The sequence below is a fragment of the Falco rusticolus genome, chromosome 4, assembly GCF_015220075.1.
Source record: "Falco rusticolus isolate bFalRus1 chromosome 4, bFalRus1.pri, whole genome shotgun sequence".
Classification (NCBI taxonomy): Eukaryota; Metazoa; Chordata; class Aves; order Falconiformes; family Falconidae; genus Falco; species Falco rusticolus.
The window spans coordinates 92,099,709-92,123,485 of NC_051190.1; the positions used below are offsets into that span (position 1 = coordinate 92,099,709).

At 43.2% G+C, this 23,777-nt stretch overlaps 1 protein-coding gene across 1 annotated transcript in view; it reads left to right on the top strand.

Moving 5' to 3' along the window:
• Nucleotides 1-23,777, top strand: part of ITGA9 (integrin subunit alpha 9) — a 230,376-nt gene that overhangs the window by 15,243 nt on the left and 191,356 nt on the right. Inside the window, exons 4-11 of the mRNA XM_037385011.1 lie at nucleotides 1,278-1,401; nucleotides 9,339-9,406; nucleotides 11,705-11,834; nucleotides 13,387-13,472; nucleotides 16,062-16,130; nucleotides 19,368-19,505; nucleotides 21,666-21,771; nucleotides 23,217-23,311. Of these exons, the coding sequence (XP_037240908.1) occupies nucleotides 1,278-1,401; nucleotides 9,339-9,406; nucleotides 11,705-11,834; nucleotides 13,387-13,472; nucleotides 16,062-16,130; nucleotides 19,368-19,505; nucleotides 21,666-21,771; nucleotides 23,217-23,311 (816 nt within the window). The remainder of the gene's footprint in view (nucleotides 1-1,277; nucleotides 1,402-9,338; nucleotides 9,407-11,704; nucleotides 11,835-13,386; nucleotides 13,473-16,061; nucleotides 16,131-19,367; nucleotides 19,506-21,665; nucleotides 21,772-23,216; nucleotides 23,312-23,777) is intronic.

The window sequence follows — 23,777 nt, forward strand, 5'->3', positions numbered from 1 at the left end:
GATTGCTGGATTGAATTTTGAGCTTCCCAGTGGTTGATACGCTTCCCAGGTCCTTTACTGGGCAGGTTACATGACTGTGCCTGTCTTAGGGGTATATTTTTTAATGATGTTGAGATGCTCCCACGGGCAGCTCTGAGATGCTGCGGCAGAAAAGTAGGGTAGCACAAAGGGAAGGAAGACAGAAGGTGTCTTGTCTGAGGAGGATTAGGTCGAATGTGGGTATTGTGACGGGGGCTGACACAAAGTTTCCAGGAGAAGCTGGAAGTACGTGGAGAAGATTTGTAGCATAGAGGCTGCTCTGTTCACACGGGACCAAGCCTGAAATGATATGAATTGACACATCTACACTGACTTCAGTGACTTAGACCAGCTGGAGCTACGGCCCGGCATGTGCTCAAGTTCAAAGCCTTTGCTGTTTCACATTTCATTTCTTTTTATTCCAATTAACCCCTGAGCATCAGGCAATTTGTGGCTTGTCTAGCAGCAATGCAGTGTTAATTTTTGTAGCAAGTGGGTTCTGAGGACTTGTATGTGGGACTGTGTACGGCGGTTGTAGGGAGCAAGTGTCCTGGTAACACTGGTTTGCCTCTGGTTTTGCAGAGTGATCTTATTCTTCACTACAAAGAGAAAGGTACCCTGATCTCTGCAGATCATCTGCACTTTGACTGATATTGCCACTGTTGTGACAAAACCTCTGGCATTTGCACTTAAATTTGTTACCAGTAAATGAGGCCTAGCTCTTCTGTCACCAGAAACAAGGCTGCCCTTCCCAGAAAGACAAGCCTTTGACTCGCATGGGCATTTTCTGGCGGGATGATCTTCTAATACGGTCTTAGTAACCATCTGAGTCTAAGCATCCATTCCGATCTTCTTACGTGTATTCTTAATGTCTTTTTTCCTTGTTTCCCCCCCTTTTCTGGCTTGGCTGAGTTCTGTTAGTGTATCTTTAGTTAGAAAAGCTTCATGGGCCATAAGGATTCATACACAGTGAGAGATCTTGAAATCTCTAGCATGGGCTCTGTCCTGCTCTGAGACCTGTTGCTTTCCTAGTCATGCACATGTGAAAGCTGAGATCTGAGCTGCCAGGTCAGGCAGCATCCTGAGTTGCAGAAGATAACAGTGAGAAGACACTTTATCTAGAAAGAGTGGGACATGAGGATGTTGTGGGGTTGTGGGGGGAAGGTGATGCTGAGAGGTCCTGGTCATGCATGCTGTGCCTTGGTCAGAGGCTGTCCCGTGTCTCTGGATCAATAATGTACGTGATCTGATCTGTTTAGGCATGTGCACATCGCTGGAAAAACATCTACTATGAGACAGAGTACATCCTGCCCCACGGCTTCTGCAACATCATTCCCCCCAACCTGCAGCCCAACGGGAGGAAGCTCTTGCCCTGTTATGAAGGTAAGGAGTGTGGGGGCTGGGAGTGGGGCTTACCTGCCTTGCTGTGCTATCATTTTACAGCTGTTGTGTTTTCCCTTTATTTCCAAAACCATCCACAGCAACCATCACTGCTGGTTTTTGTTTTGTTTTGTTTGTTTGTTGTTTTTTTTTTTAACATACAGCTGCCTTGCAGCCCAGCTGGTGTGGTGGCTGGGTTTGAGATGAAGTTGGGAGAGTAGCACAATGACTGGATGAGTCCTGTGACTCGCTGTGCGTGGTCACACTTCTAATTTTAACGTCAGCATTTTAATTTTTTAGCGCTTTGGTGCATATGAGACTCTTGTGTCGTGTTTCCTTTCCTAAAGACTTCAGAGGACAGTGTCTGCTCAGCCAACAGCAATTAAGTAAACCAGAGGCATGAGTGTGGTGTTAGGAAGAAGATAGGATGTCTCCTAAGATTTCTTGGCCTTCAGAGAAAGGTTTCGGGGGAAAGCACCTTCTTGGTTTTTCTTGCCTGTCCTGGGCATCTTCTCTCCCCTCTTGCCTGTAGGAACTTGAAGAAGCGTGGGAGTTCAGAAGTCAAAATGCAGCAGAGTTTGTTGTAGGCAAGAACTCTGATTTTATTTATTAATTCCCCCGCCCCGGTCCAAAGATGGCAGCAGCCAGCACTATGCCAGTTGGTGACATTACTAAGTGGGAGAGGGATAAGGCAGTGGATGTCCAAGCAAGTTTCCCTGATGCTGGCAAGCAGCCGCATCCCATCTTGGCAGCCTGTAAAGCCAGCTCTGTGACAGAACTTTGTCTGCTCCATGCCCGCTCTTTCTCCTGAGGTGGCTTCTCCCCTCCCTCTGGACTTTGCTCTGGGACCTGCCACTGCAAACTCATACATCTTGAGATGGCCCAAACTCATGCACTGAGCATTTCCCAGCCTTGAAATTGGTCATTATTTGAAATGTGAGGGGGATTGAGTCAATTGACCCAGCCACGCCAGCTGCTCTGCAGCAGAATACAAGTAAACTATGTAAGCCTTCCTGTTGTGAGCACCGTCCTATTGTATTTGCCCATTATTATTTTTTTTTCTTTTGCATTTGTCAGCAAAGCCAGGATAAGACCTCACACTGAGGTAGTGTACGGCAAATCATCCAGTATTAACTTTATGGTCAATTAGCATGCGTGGGGAAGCTGCTGGGGCTCCCTGTGTCACTGCTCCTGTGCCACCTTAAAAGCAGCTTGCTTGAAGTTGTGGCAAGGAGGTGGTTTCTGGAAGAGATGAGCCACTTGTGTTTTTCTGTGCGTCATGTCTTCAGAGTAAAACTGCTGCTAATCTGACAGGATATTTGCCAGGAATTGCTAGAAAATAGAAATGTGTGGGCCTAGTACACGCAGAGCAGCCAGTGGAAAGTTGGCAGGGCTGGTGCAGTACGATGTTGGCTTAATTTCACTCCATGCTAGAGTGAAAATTGGAGGTTTGGGACTGATTTTCTCCCCTCCCCCCCCCCCCCCCCCCCCCCATGAAATAACAAACTATCATGAGGAGTGGCTGCATTTGTGTACTCCTGGATCTTTTAGGTTTCGATAAAAGAAGCTCAAAGAGATAGATGTGGTACTTCATGCAGAGGGGTTTGGTGTTTGAGGTGTGCTGTGAAATAAGATTGCAGTCATCCTTGTAACTAGTTTCCTTCACTTTCTGGAATCAGCAGAAGAAATTCTCCTCCGCTGACCCTGGGGACAGCCCAAAGGGGAGAAGCGTCTGGTAGGGGTAATAAACACGATGTGTAATGCAGCTGAAGTGCTGTTACGCAGAAAGCCTCTGCGGCCATCGCCGGGCAGCTGCCAGAGCCATGGCTGCAAACCCTGCACTGGGGAGCACGCCTTCAGCTGCCGAGGTCCTGGTGTCTCAGCCTTACCTGGGACTTGCCATGCATGAATGGGTGCAGGCGGTCACATGCTCGTTTCCAGAAGCCCCCTCGTTAACACAGCTAAGTTGACAAGCCCCATGAGAGGCTCATGTGGCCGCATGGTCCCCAAGCAGAGCTGACCTTCACCAAACTGGCAAAAGGTGCAGCCCAGCTGAGTGCACATCAGTCCCCAACCATTTCTCTGTGTGTGTGCGTCTTGAGACAGATTATTCGCTTGTGTAACAAAAGTCTTGTGCCAGAAGCGGAGAGGAGTCTGACCTTGGAACAGACATACTTAATGCATACGGTATGTTTTCTGTCCGCATAAAGCAGGATTAATAATTAAAGACAAAGGAGGAAATGGAAATTTCCTGACTGGATGGTAGTGGTGCAACAACATAGTAGTCTCAATCCATCTTATTCTTGTCCGGCTTCCCTGAAAGGGCTGACAGAAGTCTGGAAGCGATTGAGAGCTAATGAGAACAGCAGCAAGCCTAACAGTTAAATGCAATCTCTCTGAGTAGGAGCTAATCTGGTATAGATGAACTGGATGTCCTTTGTGGTATAGCTGGTGTATGGAGCCACAGCCTTCCAGGCAGTGCTTTCACTTGGTTATTTTTCTTGTAGTTTTAATGGCCTTCTAAAAAAAGGGGAGCTGTCTCTTCATTCCCCCCATGCATTCAGTTTGCAAAGCAGAAGGGTGGCGGTGTCTACTGTGAGAAGCAGCCCAGCTGATAGGGAGAGCTGGGATGATTTCCTACTCCTCTGCTGCGGTAGGAATTGTTGGTGGAGGTGGGGAAGACTGATGGACCCTTTGGTTAGTAAATAAGGGGAACAGCACATGCTCACGTGCCTTGCCTCCAAAGGGATAAACAAACTTTCCTACAGGGTCCAGACCACATCTGTTTTTTTTGCAAGCCATCAAAACATCCCTGCTTTGTGGTGCAAACCCAATACCACAATGCTAGGTCAGAAGATTACTACTGTTTCTTCCTAGAGTAGTAAAGCACTGTAAGATGGGAAGGAAGAGGCTTCCAGTGCAAATTATAGTTTACTGTAACTAGTCACTTTGCTTCCATCTGTGAAGATGGTAGATACAGGATTTTATTGCACTCTGGTGCTTATGCTATGTTGTGGCATTGATACTTGCTTGGAGACTTTTAGAGACACTTGCTCAGAGGGGAAGTTGAGGAACATTAGCTTTTAGAATCATCACACATCACAGCTTACCCATTTTGTTTGTATATAGTTTTATCCAGTTACTTCTTCCTCAGCCTTACCTCTCTTATAACCTGAGATCATCATGGCTACAAACTGCTACCATCCTCTCTCTCTTTTTTTTTTTTTTTTTTCTTTATGTATGTATTCATGGCACATCTTCAGTGTCAGAGAGGCGAGGCAGTCACCTCTTCCAGACTCAGCCACATCTTACTGCTTTGCTGTCAGCTGTTGCTGCAGCAGTTAGTTTAGTGGCTTGCAGCCTGTGTAATCAGGGGTGCACAGCAGTCTGCGGGCAGATGAGAAAGTACAATAAAGAAGTGTAAAAACAAAGGCTCTGTTCATGACAGCAGTTGTTGCCTGGAGCTACATGAAACTACCAAATCCACTCTATGCAATATCTAAACTTAATGCAAATGTTGCTATTCAGGTGTGCAAAAGCTGTGAGCTGACACAGTGACTACACAGTTTCCTGCTGGCTGATTGTTTCACTGCATTGATGGATGGCTGGCACTGTTGTACGAGTGACAGGTGTCACTGCTGTGCACCGAAGTGGAGGGGAGGTAGAAGCAATCTTGGTTTTCATGCCTCTTTGGCTCACCTGGTGCTTGGGAGAAGCAGATCAGCTCTAGGGAAGAGGCAGAAGCCTGTAGTGCTGGGACATGACTGTCCCAGATGGGGGGCTGTGATCATGGTTGCATGGGTGGAAAGGAGCCCTGCTTGGCGGGGGGGGGGGGGGGGGAATGTACTGCTTCAGATGGAAGTTAGGTGGGCTGATGGGGAGGGATGGTTCTGTGCTGAAAGGGTTATGCTGGAAATCCAGGAGCCTAGTGTCTTGTCTGGACTGGGCTGTTGGCTCCCTGGAGAACTGTATCTGTCTGGGTGCCCCCACACCGTGGTGCTGACCTCTCCTCTGTGTCAGTGGAGCTTTAAATGCTTGAATAGCCTTCATGTCTGGGATGTTTGGGTCTCTGTGCTTCTGTTTCCTCTTGCAAAATGTCACTAAAGCTGTTTTCCCTTTCAGAGGTGTTAGGGAAAGAGGTTAATCTCTGTGTGATGTTCTCAGAGCTCATAATGATAGCGTGGAGGCTTGATACCTGTAGGGAGGAAGGATGGTCATTGTTTTGCATCAATACTGCGTGCTATACCTCATTACTGTAATGAATCCATTTATTCTTCTTCTGTAAGCTGTATTCTTTTTCCTGAGAAGTATTGTCAGGTATTTATTCAAGTCAAAATGTTTTGATGTCTTTTCTTAAGTTCACAGAAGCACCGCGTATATCCAAACTCTGCATTTACTTGAAATGCTGCGATCCATCTATCCACTGTTTAAAACCAAAGCATAACTAGTTATTTAAGTGAAATGTAGGGCCATTAGTTTGACAGATAGTACTGGCAATGTAAGTGACTTTAAAAACACTGAACTTCACATAAAGCCATGAACAATGTTTTTGGAAGTATGAGCTTCAGTGAGCGTACCGACTCAGTTTACTGTGCAACTATTATCATGCAAATCTTTGCCATTCCTTATGCATTGCAGTTAATAGTAATTCTGTTCATTTAAAGAATGATTTGGGTTTTTTGTTGTTTGGCAATGAAAACAATGATGTGTTTCTGTTCTTTTTCTAATACATTTATTGCTGATGAAAATCAGCTGTGTTGTGTCCTCTGATATTGGGACTTTTGTTTCAAGTTACTCTGAGATCTGAATTTGGTGTCTCTTTTCTTTTTCTTTTTTTTAATTTATTTTTAAAGTAGGCAAATTTAATATTGTAATGAAACAATGCTGTGAATTCAATAAGCTTTTTGACTTGATTGGAGAAACAGTTTAATTTTTGTGCACATATTGCTTTATCAGAAGAAAATCCTGTTTATCTTAAGTAACATAGCAATTTTGCACATTATTTAAACACAACCACGTGAAGCTACGGATTCAATAACTGCCTTGTTCCATTGCTGAAGCTGCCACCATTCCTTCTGCCCTTCTACGGTTTTGCATGCCCTTGTTTTTAGTTTGCAGCTGAATTCAGGGGCCAGCTGGTGCGAGGGGGACTGCTCGTGGTCATGGGCACTGTGGGAGGGGGTCTCTCTGGCAGCTGGGGTTACTATGTCTATGGCAAAGCACTGATGGCTGGGGAAGCCGCCATTATGTTTGAGGCTCTTGTGTGTTGCCTGTTTATAAAAGAAGAAAAGGAGACATTTGAAAATCCAAAATCAGAAACAAACTTGATTTGCCATCCATCCCGCACTGAGGCATTCCCTGCCGTTACGGCATCATTGGCCTGACCTAAATCCTTCAGTGTGTGAGTTAAATGTCCTATGGCAGTTTCCCTCTTTCATTTTAAAGCCAATTGAGCTGGTTTTGTTTTGAAGGAGGCACTTAAAGAAACAGTGAGCCAAATGTAATGCAATTTTATAGGGAAGTATGACATTTTATATCCATCAGATTGTCGATGGGGTCCACTTGCCGTGGTTGATTAAGGGCCTTACACAAAGCGCCGTCAAGGCTTGCTCTCAAAACAAAAATATTCTTAAGAAATCCTCTGCCTTGTACCCCGGGTGATGGGTGGGCTTATTTGGCTTTTAAGAGGCCATGTCATCACCTGGGTGGTGAGTAAGACCTAGCCAGGGCCACAGCCTCTGGTGCCCAAGGGGATGGTGGGCGCTGTGGTCTTGTGGTGGCTGGGGGCCTGGAGGCCATGGCAGCTATGGCTCTGTGGCAGGCTGGGCACAGCTCTTGTTTGCCCTCCATAAAAATAAATAAATAAATGTGCGGTGAAGTGGGATTTCAGAAGGCAGTCTCTAAAGCCTTGAGCTCAGCATTACAAAAGCCTCCTGCCAAGCACAGCAGGTGAGGCAGAATGGTGCTTCCAGACCTCTGGGGCCACAATGGCTAGTGTTTGTTTTGAGTTACAGTAGGTCTAGTGCAGTGCAAAACCGGGAAAAGGCAAAGTCTGTTTGAAGTTCAGTACATTGTGTAAAGGGAAAACCTTGGCTGGGAGTGAAAGCCTCTGAATGGGATGGATGTGGAACTTGCGTTTTGTCCTGTACAAAGATGGGAACCCAGCCATAGCGATGGCAGGGCCTTTAGGCCGTGCACGGCATTATTTGTCAGGAAATGCCAGAAGGAGAAACCTCATCTCCTCAGCCCTCTGAATAAAAAAATGTTCATATCAATAAACAGATATTTTTTTCCCCAGGCGAGAAGCGCCTATTTCTATGTATGTAGAAAACTAGTGATTCAGAGTCCTAGCACTTTCTGAATAGATATGAGCAAATACAGTCTTCATTTCTCAGTGGAATTGTTGTCATGCATTCCCACTAGGAATGTAGGACATTTGTGTGTGTGAGACCAAGTGTGCTTCTGGCCCTCCTGGTCTGCTGGGACACACATCTGTTTTGATAGGACCCTGCCTCAGCCAAGGGTGTTAGGTATTTTGCCTGTAATTTGTGGATCAAGTTACTGTTATGCAGGATCTCCAATTAAACCTCTCCCTGTGCAACTGGTGTGACTTCAGCACATTCCTTAAAATCTGAGCATCTTTATGATGCTGGGAAGAGGCTATATATAATATATAAAGGGGGAATGAGTGTGTGTATGTATGTGTATGTATGTATGTGGATATCTATACACGAACAATATTTTGAAAAAATTATGAGAGAAGGCAGCAGTTCATAATTAATTCCTCTTAATCTTCAATAAGATAAAATGCAACTGAAAAGGAACTTGCTTGGTTCCAAAGAGGCAATTGCTTATTGATTTCATTAAAATTTTTATCATTTAGCAATGAGATAATGGTGCTTATGGAAAAAAAAATTTCAAATCACAATTATCAGGCTATATGGTGAATGTTTTTGGAGCCTGAATGACTCTAATATGCAGGAAGTGGCAATATGCTGAAGCTGGGCACTCATTAGTATGGTAAATATTTGAAAATAATGCTCTAGAAAAAACCTGCAAAGGTTCTGATCCAGCTTTTAAGTTTCAAATGCTATTGAACTGAAAACATTTGGATTAAAGCATGGTGGAAAGTTATTTTCTTAGTCCCCTGCCCTCAACTTAATGTATTTCTAAAAATATTTTTTCTTCTTTTGCAAAAAGATAAAGTAAAAAAAGTAAAAATTCCTCAGGTTTGATAGAGGAAACAATTGCTACATAAAATACAGAAACAAAAACTGTAGTGATGCTGGTTGGGTCCCCTGTGGACTGGGAGCTCTGAGCAGGTGGCCATTAAAAGCAGCAGACTTGAGCATCGCTTAAATGAGACACTTGTCTGATCACTCAGAAATGCAGCGGCCTCTCCTCACTCACTACCTCCCTCCTGGGGCTGGTGTCCTGAAGCATCTATTTACCAGCAGTGTTTATGGGGGCTTGGGTGACTGTCATTGTAGGGGAAAAAATCACTTCATTTCTCTGAGGTAGCGATGGGCCTGAGAATTAAACCTTTTAGTGCAAGGTCAGTGGCATGTAGGCATGTGCCTCTCCTTTTTCTCCTCCCTTTCCAGCTGTGCTCATCTGGCTGCCAGAGGTGGAAGCCTGTTCTTACGCACCTTTACTGGGGTGATGCTGCTGCTGTTACCATGTAACTGTGATGCTGCTTGTTTAGTGTCTCCCTAGGCAGCACACTGGCTGTCCCCCCACTTTCAGGTCCCTTACTTTACCCCACAGTGTGGGTGAGGGTGCCATGGTGCACAGTGGTGCCAGGCATTGTTAAAACTCAGGAGCCCTGCATGCTGGTATCTCTGCAGGCTCTGTGTGTAGTGGTGCAGAGGGCTCAGGGGGGAGAGTGTATGCTGTGCCAGGGATGACCGTGGTTTGTTTTCTTCCATTCTCCCATCCAGAGTACAAGAAGAAGTATGGGGAGGAGCACGGCTCATGCCAGGCAGGGATTGCGGGCTTCTTCACCGAGGTGAGTAGGGGCGCACACACAGAGAACTGATGGGGATGTTGAGTGGCTCTTCTACTACATGCCCCAGGAGTGGAGTCCCGAGCACAGCTTGGAGAGTGGGCTGGGTGCTGGAGATGGCCCCTTCCTGCCAGCAGACACCCTCCTGCCTTGTCTGGCCTCCAGGGAACCTGCATTTTTCACACCTGTTCAGTGGTTCATATGTAAGTGTATGTGCCTCTCAAGGTCTGTGGACAAGAATAAATGAATTGACTCTGGGAAGCATCCTCAAGGAATGTTTTTATTGTGTACATCCCAAAAATTTTGCATAAAGGTATTTCTGTGTCTAACATTAACTTGTTAAGTGATGATATAAGACAGTCCTCCCTGAACAGTTTTGTTTATGTATGTGTAATGTGGGTATATGTATATATGTGACTATGTATATGCACATATATGTACATAAGCTAAACACTTTTTTTTTTCAGTTCTTTATTGCAAAAAGATGGAGAAAAAATAGTGTGGTAAAAATATATGCTCCAGAGCTGTTTTAAATATTGGGCCATATTCTTTCCTGGACAGAAGTCTATCAGCCATGTTTTATTTATGTCAAAGATGAATTTGTTCCCTTATGTATGTAATGTTTTTTGTAACGTTTTAGGGTTGGGGTTTTTTTGGGTTTTTTTTTTTTGTTTGTTTGTTTGTTTTGTTTTGGTTTTTTAAGGAAAAATAAAAGCTATTTCAGCATCAGGCTCCTTATTACTGTCATGTCAAGTATATACTCACTTTTCTAATTCTGCAGAATTTATTGTCCAGGCTGATATAAGCAGAATAAAGGTGTCCTCTCTGAAATGGCAGAAGGTGATTTCTGAGTAAACTGGGATGGCAGGCAACGTTGCCACAGTGGCACCGTCTGATAACTGGATGTTCAGCCAGCAGCAGCTGTTTCCTGGCTCGTCTGCTCTCTCCAGCCTGTTTGTGTTCCCATGCTTTAAATCCTTCTTTGCTACCCTAGTTCAAAAGATATCTTTGAACTTTCATTGCTTTAGCCTGATGGCAGCTCACTGAGCAGGAAACGTAGATAAATGACTTTTTGGGTCAAACAGGCAAGCCCCTACCGTATATTCAGCACGGCTGATGGTAGTTGTTCCTGCCGGTAAATGATCCTTTGACCTCAAGGGCATGGCCCCTCCCAAGGAAAAAAATCTGTTGCCAAGTATGTCCTGCTCTTTGGTTGGGTTTGCAGTCCTGTCCCCATAGTCTTAGTAGGAAAATCCCTTGTTTAACATCTGCCCCTGACTGGAACTGGTCACCCGAAGGGATCTCAGACATAGGAACATTTTCCCACAAGGATGGAGTCCACCCATGGCTTTGCATTGGACAGAAATGTGAGGCAAAGCAGCTGTCCTTGTGTCTCCTTCAGGGATGAAGAATTTACCTTAATGCTTCCCAGGCTTAATTTGGTCCCTTGCTGGCAGTATTTAAAACTACATCCAGGAGTAAGGTTTTTCTGCAAGGATGCTAGATATTCTGGGGCAATGTTTTCTCAGTCTCTCTTGCGTGCAAATGTACCTTGGATTTTGATTAAAAAACATTATCCATGAGCATCTGCCTTTGGGTGCTGGATCAAACTTTGCCTGATTTCTAGTCTTTTTAAATCCTGCGTCATGCTGGATGTCTGTAATGAACTATAGCCAGGTTGTCTCTTGCAGAGTGTATCTGATGACACAGAAGGCAAAATGTTCCAACCACAGCATAACACACATGCTGATTGTTGAGTGTATGGCAGCTCTTTAGCTTCATAGGCGTAAAATCAAAGTCCTTTGTGCTGTATCCTTCATGATTAGTTGGTATAGCATGTCAGCCAGCATAGTGACATGGTCTGTAGCTGAGTGGTGGGTCTGGGTGGGCTGGGGCATTTCTGTCACTTGGTGAAGGTCTTCTGTCTTCTGGAGGATGGTTGGGAAAGGCAGCAGGTGGAGAGAGATTTTTGGGAAGACTCTGTTAGTGGGGATATATTTGATGGTTAGTAAGGCTGAGGAAAGTCTTCTACTGAAGTGGTAGAACAGCTGATTTAGAAGTGGGCCATGAACGGGCAGACCATATATCTCTAGGATGTGTGCAGTGACCTCTGTGCTTGGAAAGGATACTTTCTACATGCACGCAGAATGGAGATCGCTACAGATGGAATTATAATTGGTGTTCTAAGTTAGTATTCTGTCCCTTCTCCATTACTGTGTAATGCATGAATTTTTGTGCAGTTTTGATTTTTTTTTTCTTCCTTATTTTTCCCACCACACCCTTCTGTTTTTCCTGTTGTAGGAGTTGGTCATCATGGGAGCACCGGGATCTTATTATTGGACAGGAACTGTCAAAGTACTGAATCTCACTGACAACACATATTTCAAGCTGAATGATGATGCTGTGATAGCCAGGCGGTACACGTACCTCGGTAAGCAGTTCTCTGGTGCTCACTGTGAGAATGGATCAGTGCAACAACGTATTCAAGGCTTTGATGCTATAAAGGCGATACTGATTTTTTGGGGTCATGTATTTTTATGAAAAACATAAAAGGAAGAATGTCTGAATTAAAGAGTTACTTACTTGGAAAAAATATAAGCAAATAATATTCCATTTTTGTTTGCTTGTTTTTAAAAAAAACTTTGCTGTGATTTTTTTGATTAATATAGAAAATGCAGTTCAACTGAAAAGCAGGTTGGATGGTAGTGGGCCTCCTACATTCCTGCCTTTGCCCTGTGACAAAAAAGTTATTTGTCATTGTTTAGACTGCATGTCTGATTAGATCTGTCTTTAAAATGTGTACAACAAATAATTACAGAATGCATATTGCAGATACAAATTTATTTCACCAAAACCAGCACCATATAATTGAGTCATTGGCAACAGAAGGAGCTTGTGAAAGGATTTGCTGTAGGTTTGAGTACGTCTTCAGTTTGGTTTTACTTGCTCTAAAACCAGCTAACGTCCCTAAAATACTTAATTTAAAGGCTTCCACCTAATCCCCAGTGCCTGACTGCTGAGACCTAGGAGGCATTTCAGTCAGTAGTTTGATATTGTTTGACTAAAGACTCACACTGACCTCTCATTTTCTCCTTAACCTTTAGTCTTTAAAAAAATACCACTTAGAAGATACGGCTTGGTGATAGCTAAAGAAGTGTATATATACATATTTGAGGACATAAATAGGATTTGCCACTGATAGACCTGAATTATAGTGTTTACCCTGTAGACAGGAGCCTCATAATTTACAGCAGAAGAGCAAGGCAAGTACAAGACAGCCTTAGAAGGAAAGTACTCATCTTTAGTCATTATATATCATTTTAATATATCAAATAAGACTGAATCTTTGATCTCCTTCTTTCAAATACACTCTTTCTTTCTTTGATCTATCCTCCCATATTTCTTCTTGCCTAAATAAAAGTCTTTTTAGGCCATTAACTTCTCTGACCTCTTTGCCTACTGTCCTCCACTCTCCCTGTTGACCGAAAAGGCATGTAATTTTCCAAGCCATCCTCAGCAGTGATTTTAGCCAAAGGAGGACACTTGGGTCTGGTCGATGTGGGACTGTTGCTCTTTGATGTGAAACTTTCTCTGTGGTGATGCGGTTTCTTTGGTCTCTGCGTGTGTGCTTGTTCCTGTTTTACTGCTTCCCTTTCTGGACTCATGGTTACCAAACTACTCCTTGTACCTGCTTTGTGTGTTCCATGCCCAGCTCCACACACACCTTTCTTCTTCAGCTTTTCGAAGAGTACTGGAGGGCGTACTGTCACTTCCCATTGCTGTGAACTTTTGAGCAGAATATTGGTGCATCCCAAGCAGAATGGTTGTTGAACGCTGCCCATATGCAGCCCAGGAGGAGCAGTGAAACCCAATGAGCGTGATCCAGCTGGCTGACCTGTTTCTCAGGCTCTTTCCTTTCATGATTACTTATTTATTTATTTATTTTTATTCTCCTCACCTACCCCACCCCATCTCCCGCTCAGGATATGCGGTGACAGCAGGTCATTTCTCTCAGCCGACTACCACGGATGTTGTTGGAGGAGCTCCCCAGGATGGAGGCATCGGAAAGGTGCGGCTTTTGTGAAACAATAATGTGGTCAGATGCAACGGGGCAAAAAAAGTAATACTGATGCGGTTGCCACATATCTTGGGAAGCCAAGAGATTTTTGCCTACAAGGTAGTTTTGGAGTACTGAGCAGGGGAGAGGTGAGGTAGTTTGATGAAGTAATCAAATTTTCTTGATCTGTCCCTCCTGGTGCCTCACATCCCTCACCCCCCTCTTTCCTCTCTCTCCCACTCAATCCTTACAATAGTTATTTTAGCAAGACATAGGCAACATTTCTCTCACACTGCTTTTGTTTAGCATTTGTAACATATAATTATCACTTCAACCTTGCCTGGAAATGAAAAAATCTTGGAAAAGAGAGTTTGGCTTCTGCTTGTTTTCTTCATACATTTGACTATTTCGGTATTTACTTCAGGGTAGCATCTCTAATAGCATGAAAAGCCATTTACTAGGTGATTGATGTCCCTCTTAAAACTTAATAATACTTTGATGTTTAGTGGATTAGAATCTGTGTTGCTACCAGCTGTACTTAGAAATCTTGGTGATAGGCTCTTGAAAAGGAGAAAAAGAAAAAAAAAAAAGTTTTCCTGTAGGTATACATATATTTGATGTCCCAAGATGTAAGAAAGTGAGTGGCTAGTTGGAAATGGCTGGTGAGTTAGGTGTGCCTGGTGTTCCTGTACCAAGTACCCGGCTGCTATCTGGGGAACCCCGTTGAGGGTGAGCACTGTGACCCTTATACACTTCTGAACCAAAGGTGGAGAAGTGGGAACTGGAAGAAGGAGGGAAGGCTTGTAATGGATCTGCTTTTGTCCCTCTTTTTTTCAAAGTCCAGTCCTCTGGGGACCTGCTACCACTGTGTGCTTGAGCAGAGTTGTCCTGCAGCCGCCTTCCATCTTCCATGCTCCATAGGGACATGAATTGTAGCTGAGTCATACCAAGAAGGAGTGAGAGGTCTCCACTACCAGGAACACTATCCCTTGGCTTAGGAAGATTATTTTTGGTGGTAACCATGTCCCAGGGGATAGCAGTGCAAGTGGGAAAAATGGAATAAAAGTAGAGGATGAACGTGGCACATACACCTGATCTGGCATGACTAGGACACATGGAGTAGCAATGCAGTTGCTACTGAGAGGATATGTGCGTGGAAAAGATGTAGTCTCCTTTACCCAGGTGCTCTGTTAGGGCTGCTCTAATGCACCTTCCTTCCAGCCTGTTTTCTGTGTGGAACACATTTAATTTCTGTAAAAGGAGAGGGGAAAACCAGCTGCTAACATGAGTTCCATGAGAAAGCAGCTGGCCCTGCAGTTTAAAGACTGGTGCTCTAGTTACAAAAGCTCGTATTACTCTCCCTTGGCATGGGTTGTGGGTAGCAGAAACCCATGGCAAAGAGGCAGTAAGAGGTGTTGAGTACAGGACATTATGCTGAGCAGTCCTGTTGTGCTTTCCACACTCTCTAATAAGCTAATACTTTCCACTTCCCTGATAGAGAGTGATCAGCATTGTCACACCCTTTTACTGAAGGTAAAGCCAAGATTCTTAATGAAACTGAGTAATTTCTCCAAAGTCACCAAAAGTGTCATTAGTTAAGACTGATTTTGGAGCTGTGACACCTGGTTCTCGCTGCTAAACATGTCACTGCAAAACCTAGGCAGCCCTTTATACCTGGGGCAAGTGTCCACAGTGAATCTGTGCTGTGTTTTCAGCTGAAAACAGCTTTGAACTCTGTCTTACCACCTAGTAATAGCTCGCCCCATATTCAACGATATCAAGTGCTTGGCTCTGCCACCTGGCCTTGGAAGTAACGGATCCTCTGTCCTGTAAACTGCGTGAGCGCTTGCTAGGAGGGAGCCTGTCAGATGCTGGAAGATTGTAAAGGCTGACTGAGCCAGCCTTTCTGTTGAAGGGAGTCGCTTTCTACAAGCCGTGAATTTTAGATCTCAAATTGTGGTACAAGATCTGTTACTGAACTCATGTCAATACTTTTATCCCCAAGAGTTCCAGGTTAAACAGTTTCTGCTGTGCAAATGAGCAACGAGTGGACTGTTTGAATAGTTTTCTGATTTACAGATTGTTTCAGACAGAAACAGTGCAAGTGCCTTGGGTGGTCCAACTGGGATTTCTGCTCTGACCTTTGCTAAAGCATCGTGAAATTTGTAGTGCAGTACGTGCAGGCACGTGTCCTTGAGAAGGGAAGGCTGGATAAGGGAAGGGGAGCAGGGTTATGCCTTTTCAGCTTTTTCCCCTGCTCATTTCCAGGCAGTCTCCAGATGTCACTTGTTTGAGGATTGGAAAGTTGCTTTACTAGTTGCTTTTAAATACCCACATGTGCACATACACACATGCGCACTAAAAAAGTAGATGACAAGTTACTGTTCAAGCATTTCTTATGATAAGAGGCCTGTGATTCATCAGGGGAATGCGTAACTCTGTTTTGTCTTTTAAAAGAAGGCTGAGCAGTAAAGTGGTCATGAAATTGGATCTTGACACACCATGATCATGATATAGATATTATTTGGAAAGCACCAATGCCATGCCATTATGCGCTTTGTAATTAGTATTTGTTAACTTTTTTCTTTTTTCACATTTCAGGTTTATATTTTCAGAACAGACAGACGATCAGGCTCTCTAATAAAGATTTTTCAGGCTTCAGGAAAAAAGGTGAGCTTTTACATATGTGTGTTTTCTTTTAAGTAGAGAAGGTAGAAATAATGGCAGGGTCATCTCAGAGCATCATTTACATTCCACTGCTTCATGAGTTGTCAAGCAAATTCTGTTTCTTCTTATCCTCCCAGAAAAGCTAAACCTGTTGTGCAGACCAGCTGTACACCCTTTCTCCTGTAGCAGTCATGACTGCAATGTCTGCTCAATGCCCATGTGACTGAAATTAAAGCTCTTGTTGAAAATTGTTCTAGTCGTTTTCTTTAGCCTTACGCAACTGTAGCAGTGTGTTCTGAGCTGTGGGACTTGGGGTGCCAGGTGAGCCTAGATGCAGAGATTTCCTCTTAGTAGATGCTACTGGGAGATGTGGGTAGCCTGGAGCTTAGTTTAATACACAAAGCCCCAGTCTGTTTTTCTGTGTCCTGCTGTGACAGCGGGATATATTAGTTATGCTGTTTTCTGAAGGAACAGCTTCATTGCCTCAAGAGATGATGATTTCCCCTTTCCCACCATGAATCAGTTCTGCATTTTGCTGTTAGGACTGTTGTCTCAGAGATGAACTACTTTCCTCCCCCCACCCCCTCAATGAAATTTAGTGAATGCTAGTGAGATCCAGCTTCCCCCTGTGTGGTGCTGTGTTTGAATGGTGAACAGCTTGTATTCTTCGCTGTGGGCTTGCTGGAGGTGTGTTACAGGGGCAATGAAGTGGACAGTATGTCTAACTATAGGTTAATAGCAAAACAGCGTCTTTGGGAATAATACAGTGAAGAAATGATACCCCTTACCTGGGGTTGCCTGTCTTCTCCTGGAAGGAGAGGAAATACAGAAGAAAAAGGTTACTGGGGGCTTCTGGCTCTAAGAAAACCTGTCATCCTCAGAAGGATCTAAAGTGTTTGGCTGTATTATCAAGTTCAGAGTGTTAGCATATTTTGTTATTTTTCCCCAACAAAACACAGTTGCAATCTTTAAAAATGTGCCTGAAGCAGGGAAAAACTGCAAGGATGTATACCTACAAGGATGCTGTGACTTGTATTTTAGGGTCTCTCTAAAATTTGTCTTTCTCTGCTCTAGCAGAATTGCAGACAGCTTGAAAGGAAAATACCTCCCAGTTCATCCAGGGCATCTCCTGTGTTTGATTGCTTCCTGTTCATTTCTTTCCCTGTTGAGTTTTAAGTGTCCCTAAGGATGTGCTCCTGGAGAACTATTCCTCAACCTAATAAACAGAGCTATCAGGAAGTTTCCCGGTCTCAGCCAAAAACTTTCCTTTTTCAATTTAATTGTGTTAGTCTTATATGTAACTTAACTAATCAAGTATTTACATCCTTCAAGTAGTTCTAGGCTGTCCTTTCCTCCTTCTGCGTTAGCATCTCTCCTACAAATTCTCTAGAATCCTAATGAGAATTTTATTCTAAAGTGAAGGCTGTCCTAAATCATGCTTTCTTTTGGGATTGAAATACAACCAGACATGCTCAGCAATAAGCGCTGCCTGGAAATGATCTCTCACAAAATGCTGTGTCTTTCCCAGTGGTGTGAAAGTTCATTGCTCTGACATTCTTGTTAGACAGATGTTAAAAGCAGGCCAGTTTCTTCCTTCCCTTTTTTTATTGCTGGAGGGTGAACTAGGAAATCAAATGCAGACAAGAGAACAGAAAATGCAGTGCCTTGGTACAAATGTTAAGTGCACAAACTTCAGGTTCTCACAGCACCGTGAACTCACCCATGCTTCAGACATACCATGTTGTAGTTAAGTAAATAATAACCTTTCCCTGAAAACTGCCTGAATACATAGTGAAATGCTTCTCATAACTTTCGCTCCTTACCCATGAGAAATTTGTTTTAAAGCCTTAGTGGATTAAAAAACCCCAAAAAACAACAACAAATAAAAAATCCACAAGGGAACTGAAGCTACAAAATAACTGGAATCAAATGATGTTTGAGGTCTGACCTTAAACCCACACAAACACAAAAATCTGAATTACAAACTGAAACTCTATCCTTAAGTCACCCCAGTATATATATTTAGCAGCTTTTAAATCTTAAGGACTGAACAGAACAGAGTTGCTGCTGCCCATCTCCTAGCATGCCCAGTAGCTCTGGCTCGTGCATCTAAACTTACCAGGCCTGGAAGGCAGTGGGTCAGAGATCCACAATGAGGAATGTAAAAGCATGCAAGAAATGTGATTCATTCTTTTTAACCTAAATAATTATTTCGGTAACCTCAATTTTTCCTGCTACGTAAACAGCTTTCAGTTTCAAGTAAGAAGCGGTATCTTTCCAATTTTCCTGTGGAAGCTGCTTTTAATTTTGAGACTATGGTTTGTACTTACTCTCAAAGAGTATGCCTTGTAGTACCTTAGCAGAAGTGAATGAAATAAGGGTGGAATAACACTCTTGCTTTTGGTTTCCTCTTTGTGTTTGAATGTGTTTTCAAATTCGTAATGTGAATGCTGGCTGGGAAATTGTTAGCATTTACTGTTAACCCATATAAAAAAATATGTAATGAAATTTATTTCTTAAATTTAAGCAATTAACTTTTATCAAGTAATAATAACTGGAGATTGAAAGTGGCTTAAGTTTTTTTGTGTGTCAACTGGAAAGCTTTTATTGGAAGTCTTTTTGTGTCACCTTACCTGCCTGTACATGAGAGGAAAGGCTATGATCAAACCCCATAACTGGTACCGCTATTTGAAGGTGACGGATACAAACAGATACAAATAGAGCAGGGGAAGATAGTCCACAATAGAGGTAATTTTAGATGCCTCTTTTCATGGGTACCCTACCCCTCGCCTATTTTTCTTTTTTCTTTTCTTTATTTGTTTAAGGTATTCCCAGAAGATCTGTGGTACCCAACTTCAAGTCTCTTTAGGAAGTCTGGCACTGGGCATGAATAATCACTAGCCAGGTCTTAGTTTGGGAAACTTATTTCACATATTCCTGGTTTTAAGCTTTTGACAAGTGAAAGCTAGTCTAAGCAATCTCTTTAAGTGTCTCACTTAAGCATGGCCCAGGATATAAGTTTTATTCTGTTGGTAAAACAACCAAGCTGATGCAGTGTTACAGTGAAGTGTTTAATTCCTGCCAGATTATCCCCTAAGCTTTCTCTGTAGGACTACTTGTGAATGATAAAGCAGCAAGTCATCGATTTTAAAAAAAAAAAAAAAAAAAGAAAGCCTAAATGATTTCCTCCTGTGTGTGGGCAGATACTGAATGCTTTGTTGTGACTCGGCTTGGTTACAGATGGGCTCTTACTTTGGCTCCTCCTTATGTGCAGTTGATCTGAACTCTGACGGGTTGTCAGACCTGCTGGTCGGAGCACCTATGTTTTCTGAGATCAGAGATGAGGGTCAAGTCACAGTCTATATCAACAGAGGAAACGTGAGTATGTACAGGAGATGACTTGGTAAGGGATGAGGGTGTGGGTCTGGGCAGGGTAACGCTAATGTCTTTCCAGCACTGCCTGGTGAAACTTGATGTCTCAAATAGTTGGGCTCTGGAGGTCTCTGGCAGAGGATGAAGTCACGGAAAACTCATCTGGTATCGTGGTTTCCCATATGCCAGCCCACATTTATCACAGAGCTGTGAATCTTTCGAGGAGGTCTGGGCAAGTTTCTGGTTTTGTGTTGAAACTTGGTGGTATTTGTGGCTTTACATGAATTTGATGCCAAACCCAAGTAAGACTCAGCAGCTTTGACTGAGTTTCCTTTGTGTTTTGGGTGGTCATTAGGACCTACAAATTAGAACACAAATGTCTGGGGATTTAGGAGACCTTGTGGAGAAAAATCAGAGATTGAATTCGTGTTATATTTACATTATCCCCCACAGATCGACTTCAGGGGAAGTTCCTATCAGCTGGAACTGTTGAATTTCACATGACCCAACAACAGTGTTGGAGAAGTCTGAACTTACTTGCATGGGCAAAACAAGATCATTCTCATGTTGTATTTATAGGAAAACAATGGGGTCTTACATCTTATTAAATATTTAATAATTGTTCATGTCCCAAACCTGCTGTCTCAAAGAAGTTGTTATGGACTAAAATGAAACTTGTTGGTTTCATCAGTATCTTGTGAACTTTGATGTATGGAGTTTGTTTATGCTGGACTTAACATTCACCACAAGTCTGACAGGCAGCATTTGGGAGACTTCAGAATTGCTTTTCGTGTAATTTTATTTTCTGTTATCACTTCTCCTTTAAAGGAGCTTTACTGTTTCAGTTTGATCCGCAGGCTCTCCCAGTTCTTATACTGAAGTGTTGCTGCTGGGCCCTCAGGCCAAGCAAATAGCCCACATTTCCTGCTCACAGTGAGAGTGTGTATAAGTTATTTATCTTTTTTAATAAAACAGCCAAGAAGCTAGCAGGAGTTTCTTATGCTCCTGCAGCAAGAATTACTTACAGCAGCAATGGTTTGCAGGACTGTGGGTTTCATTTTGGGACTTGGACATTTCAAACTGTTTCATACTGCAAGCACCATTGCTTAAGAAGTCATTGCAGCCGATCAGAGCAAACTGCATTGTAATACAAGCATGCATAGTCATACTAGATTTAATACACTTATATTTTGCCCTTCCCTGTGAGGACTGCAAAGAAAGGAGTTGCACATACAGGCCTGCCTGTCTCCTCTCTGTTGTGTTTCAATTTCATTATGTGGGATTTTCTTAAAGTCAGCAACTCCCTGCAGCCAAGAAAAAGATTTTATTACATGTTCCAGAGGGCAGTTTACTCTCATTCACAAAGGAAGCAAAACCAAACCAAAACAACCCTTGAGGTGGGTACAAAGTTGGATTGCATAACTAAATGTTGTTTTCTTGTGGAAATGTTCCTTTCCCCTTGAGGGAAGACTGCAAGAAACTAAAGCTTATGTATCTGACCAGAAACTGGGTGGTCAAGAAATACCAGATCCATATAAGGCTTCTCATGGCATAGGAGTACAAAGCTACTTTATTCTGAACTTTCCTCTGAATGTTTATTTCATTGAATCTCTTTTCTTATTCTTAATTTCAGAAGGCTTTGGGGGGACTTTGCTTTAATCCCTCTGTCCAATACTTAAAGAGTTTTCAAATCCAATTGCCCAAATGTTCTTTGCTTAGGGGAGAATTCTCCTCAGCTCATTGGAGTTTAGCTGAATAAGCCTGGACTGAGGATTTCACTCCTCAGATGTAATCTGCCAGCAGAACAAACTCTGGGCTGTTACGTTTTAGGCATCTGGAAACCTTCATGAGCTCACCAAGCCCTATGACTGCTTTTAGTTACATCATTGGGTTATCATTTAGTTAAATTAGCATTTTAGTTGTATCACTCGTGTGCTTCTTCACCCCCCTGCCCCACCTCCCTTAAAACAAAAAGACAGAAGGTTAAACATCCAAATAAATACTATTTCTAGCACCCAGGTGATCCATGTGTAGTGAGGGTGAGAGCTAGGCTGCAGCTCTGCCCCAGCTGCTTCCCACAGTGCATGGGCACGTCCCGTGGGAAAGCTCACCTCATCCAGGGCTTGCACCGTTTCCCTGACACTGTTTTTATTTCCTGCTTGCTAGGGAGTGCTGGAAGAGCAGCTTGTCCTGGACGGTGACAGCGCCTACAACGCACACTTTGGGGAGAGCATGGCTGCCCTTGGTGACATTGATGATGATGGCTTCCCAGGTTGGTGTGCTTTCTTCCTGGGATGTTTCTTTGGAAATGCCAGCAGGACTGGCAGCACTGCCAGTCTGCTTGCATGGCTGGGTGCTATGTGGCATCTATTGCTCCTCCAAACCCTGGACTTGCACAAAGGTTATATGTGCTTGTGTAGGATTTGTCTGCAAAAGTCTTTTGTAACTGATTGTCCTTGAGGTGGGTTTAGTTCATGTCCTTGCAGCTTGCACCCCAATCTCATTAACACTGCATTGCTTTTCTTGCCTGTTGCATTTTCTTCTTCCCTGTATGGTTTATAAAAGGCTTTAGATACCCACAACCTAAACAAAACTTATGTCTGACTTCTTTCTTCTTTCCCATTTCCTTATGTCTTCAAGCCTTTCCAGTTTTGTTGACCTAATCACGTTTCTTAGCATGATGTGTAATTTAGAAGTAGCTTCTCAGTCTTGATAGCATGTACTCTATTAATAATTTCTCTCTTTGCTTTATTCTATCTCTGCTCCTTTTGAAGGCTACTTGGTGTGAGGCCCGATGCTGTGATAGCAATAGGTGAGAGCAAAGTGTTGACGCTGGCACCTTTCTGCCCTGATTTCTGGCAGTGCAGATTAAGGACTTCCAAACAAAGGATGACTTACTCTGTGTGCCTGAATTGATTTTTTCCAGCCCACTCAGGGCATGGTAGCCCATTAAGCCTAATCCAAACGTTGCAGATTGCCCTCACAGATGGTAGGCATGCTCTTGCTCTGCACCTGGACATGCATTTTTGTGTTCTTGCTGCTTCTTGTGGGTCGACTGTGATGGAGAGAGAGCAGAGTGTGTTGAATCAGTCCGTGGCTATGAAGCCATTGGGAAGAGTTTAATGTTAGCAGCTGTGTAGTCACTAGATCCGACGAAGAGAGGAGAATGGGAGGTGGGAGCACTCTTTCTGCAGGAGTTTGCAGTTAAATGGGATCAAATGTAATTTGAAAGTGCACCCTCAGCAGCCTTTTTTTCTTCCTGCCTATCCATTTGATATACCCAGCCTCATTCTGGAGCCTTGGATTTTCAAGCAAACTTAATATAATACTACAATAAATGTTTTGCCAATGCTGTCTTGGTTCACAAAGCTGGTGTTGCCCTGGGTTGGAGATTTTGATATGAAAGGATTCTAAAATAACTTTTTGATCATGGTTGCTAGTTAATAAACACATTTTCATAACAAGCACATTTCTAATTAGGCACAGCAGAGCCACATGCATGTGCAAATTCGTATACATTTGTGGGTTTTTTTAAGTTTATCTTAACATGAGTTCTTCCTTAAATCAAACAGTTCCTCCTAGCCAGGTTCACGTGAGCTGCTGATCATCTTTGTCATGGGGAGTTATTTTCCTATGGATAGCTGGCTTCTAAAATTGGGAGAAATTTGGATTAATGGAATGAATTATGAAATGTTTATAATCTGTACTGTTCTACAGATGTTGCCATTGGAGCACCTAAGGAGGATAACTACATAGGAGCAGTGTACATCTACCATGGGGATGCCAATGGTATCGTACCTCAGTACTCTATGGTATGTGACGTTGTTGTTTATGATACCTATCTGAAGTCGCTTTCCCAGGGCCTGCAGAAATAAACCATACTTAGGGGTCCCTTTATGGGTAGCTTTGTCATAGCTCTACATTCTTTTCTCAGTCCTGTGTGAAGGTGGCTTCTCCCGATGTTTTTCAATATCTATGCTTGTAGGGTAAAGTTATGTTAGTCAGAAGATATTTTTCGCTATCTTTTGTTATAGCTATCAGCTGTAGCTTCCTTTTTGAAGCAAATAAAGTCTTAGGGTTTGACTGTCAGTTTCTAGAAATAATACTGCCACAGAGAAGAAGTTAAAACATGGAGACGTTGAGCATACAAATTATGGAGAGCCCAGTGGGGAGTTAGGAGGCTGCATTTTCTTCCTGCAGAAGCAGGCTTAGTGAGAAGGAAGAGGTAGTCAGTTTTCTTTTGTGCCCTGCAGAAGCCTCTTTACCCATCTTGTTGGC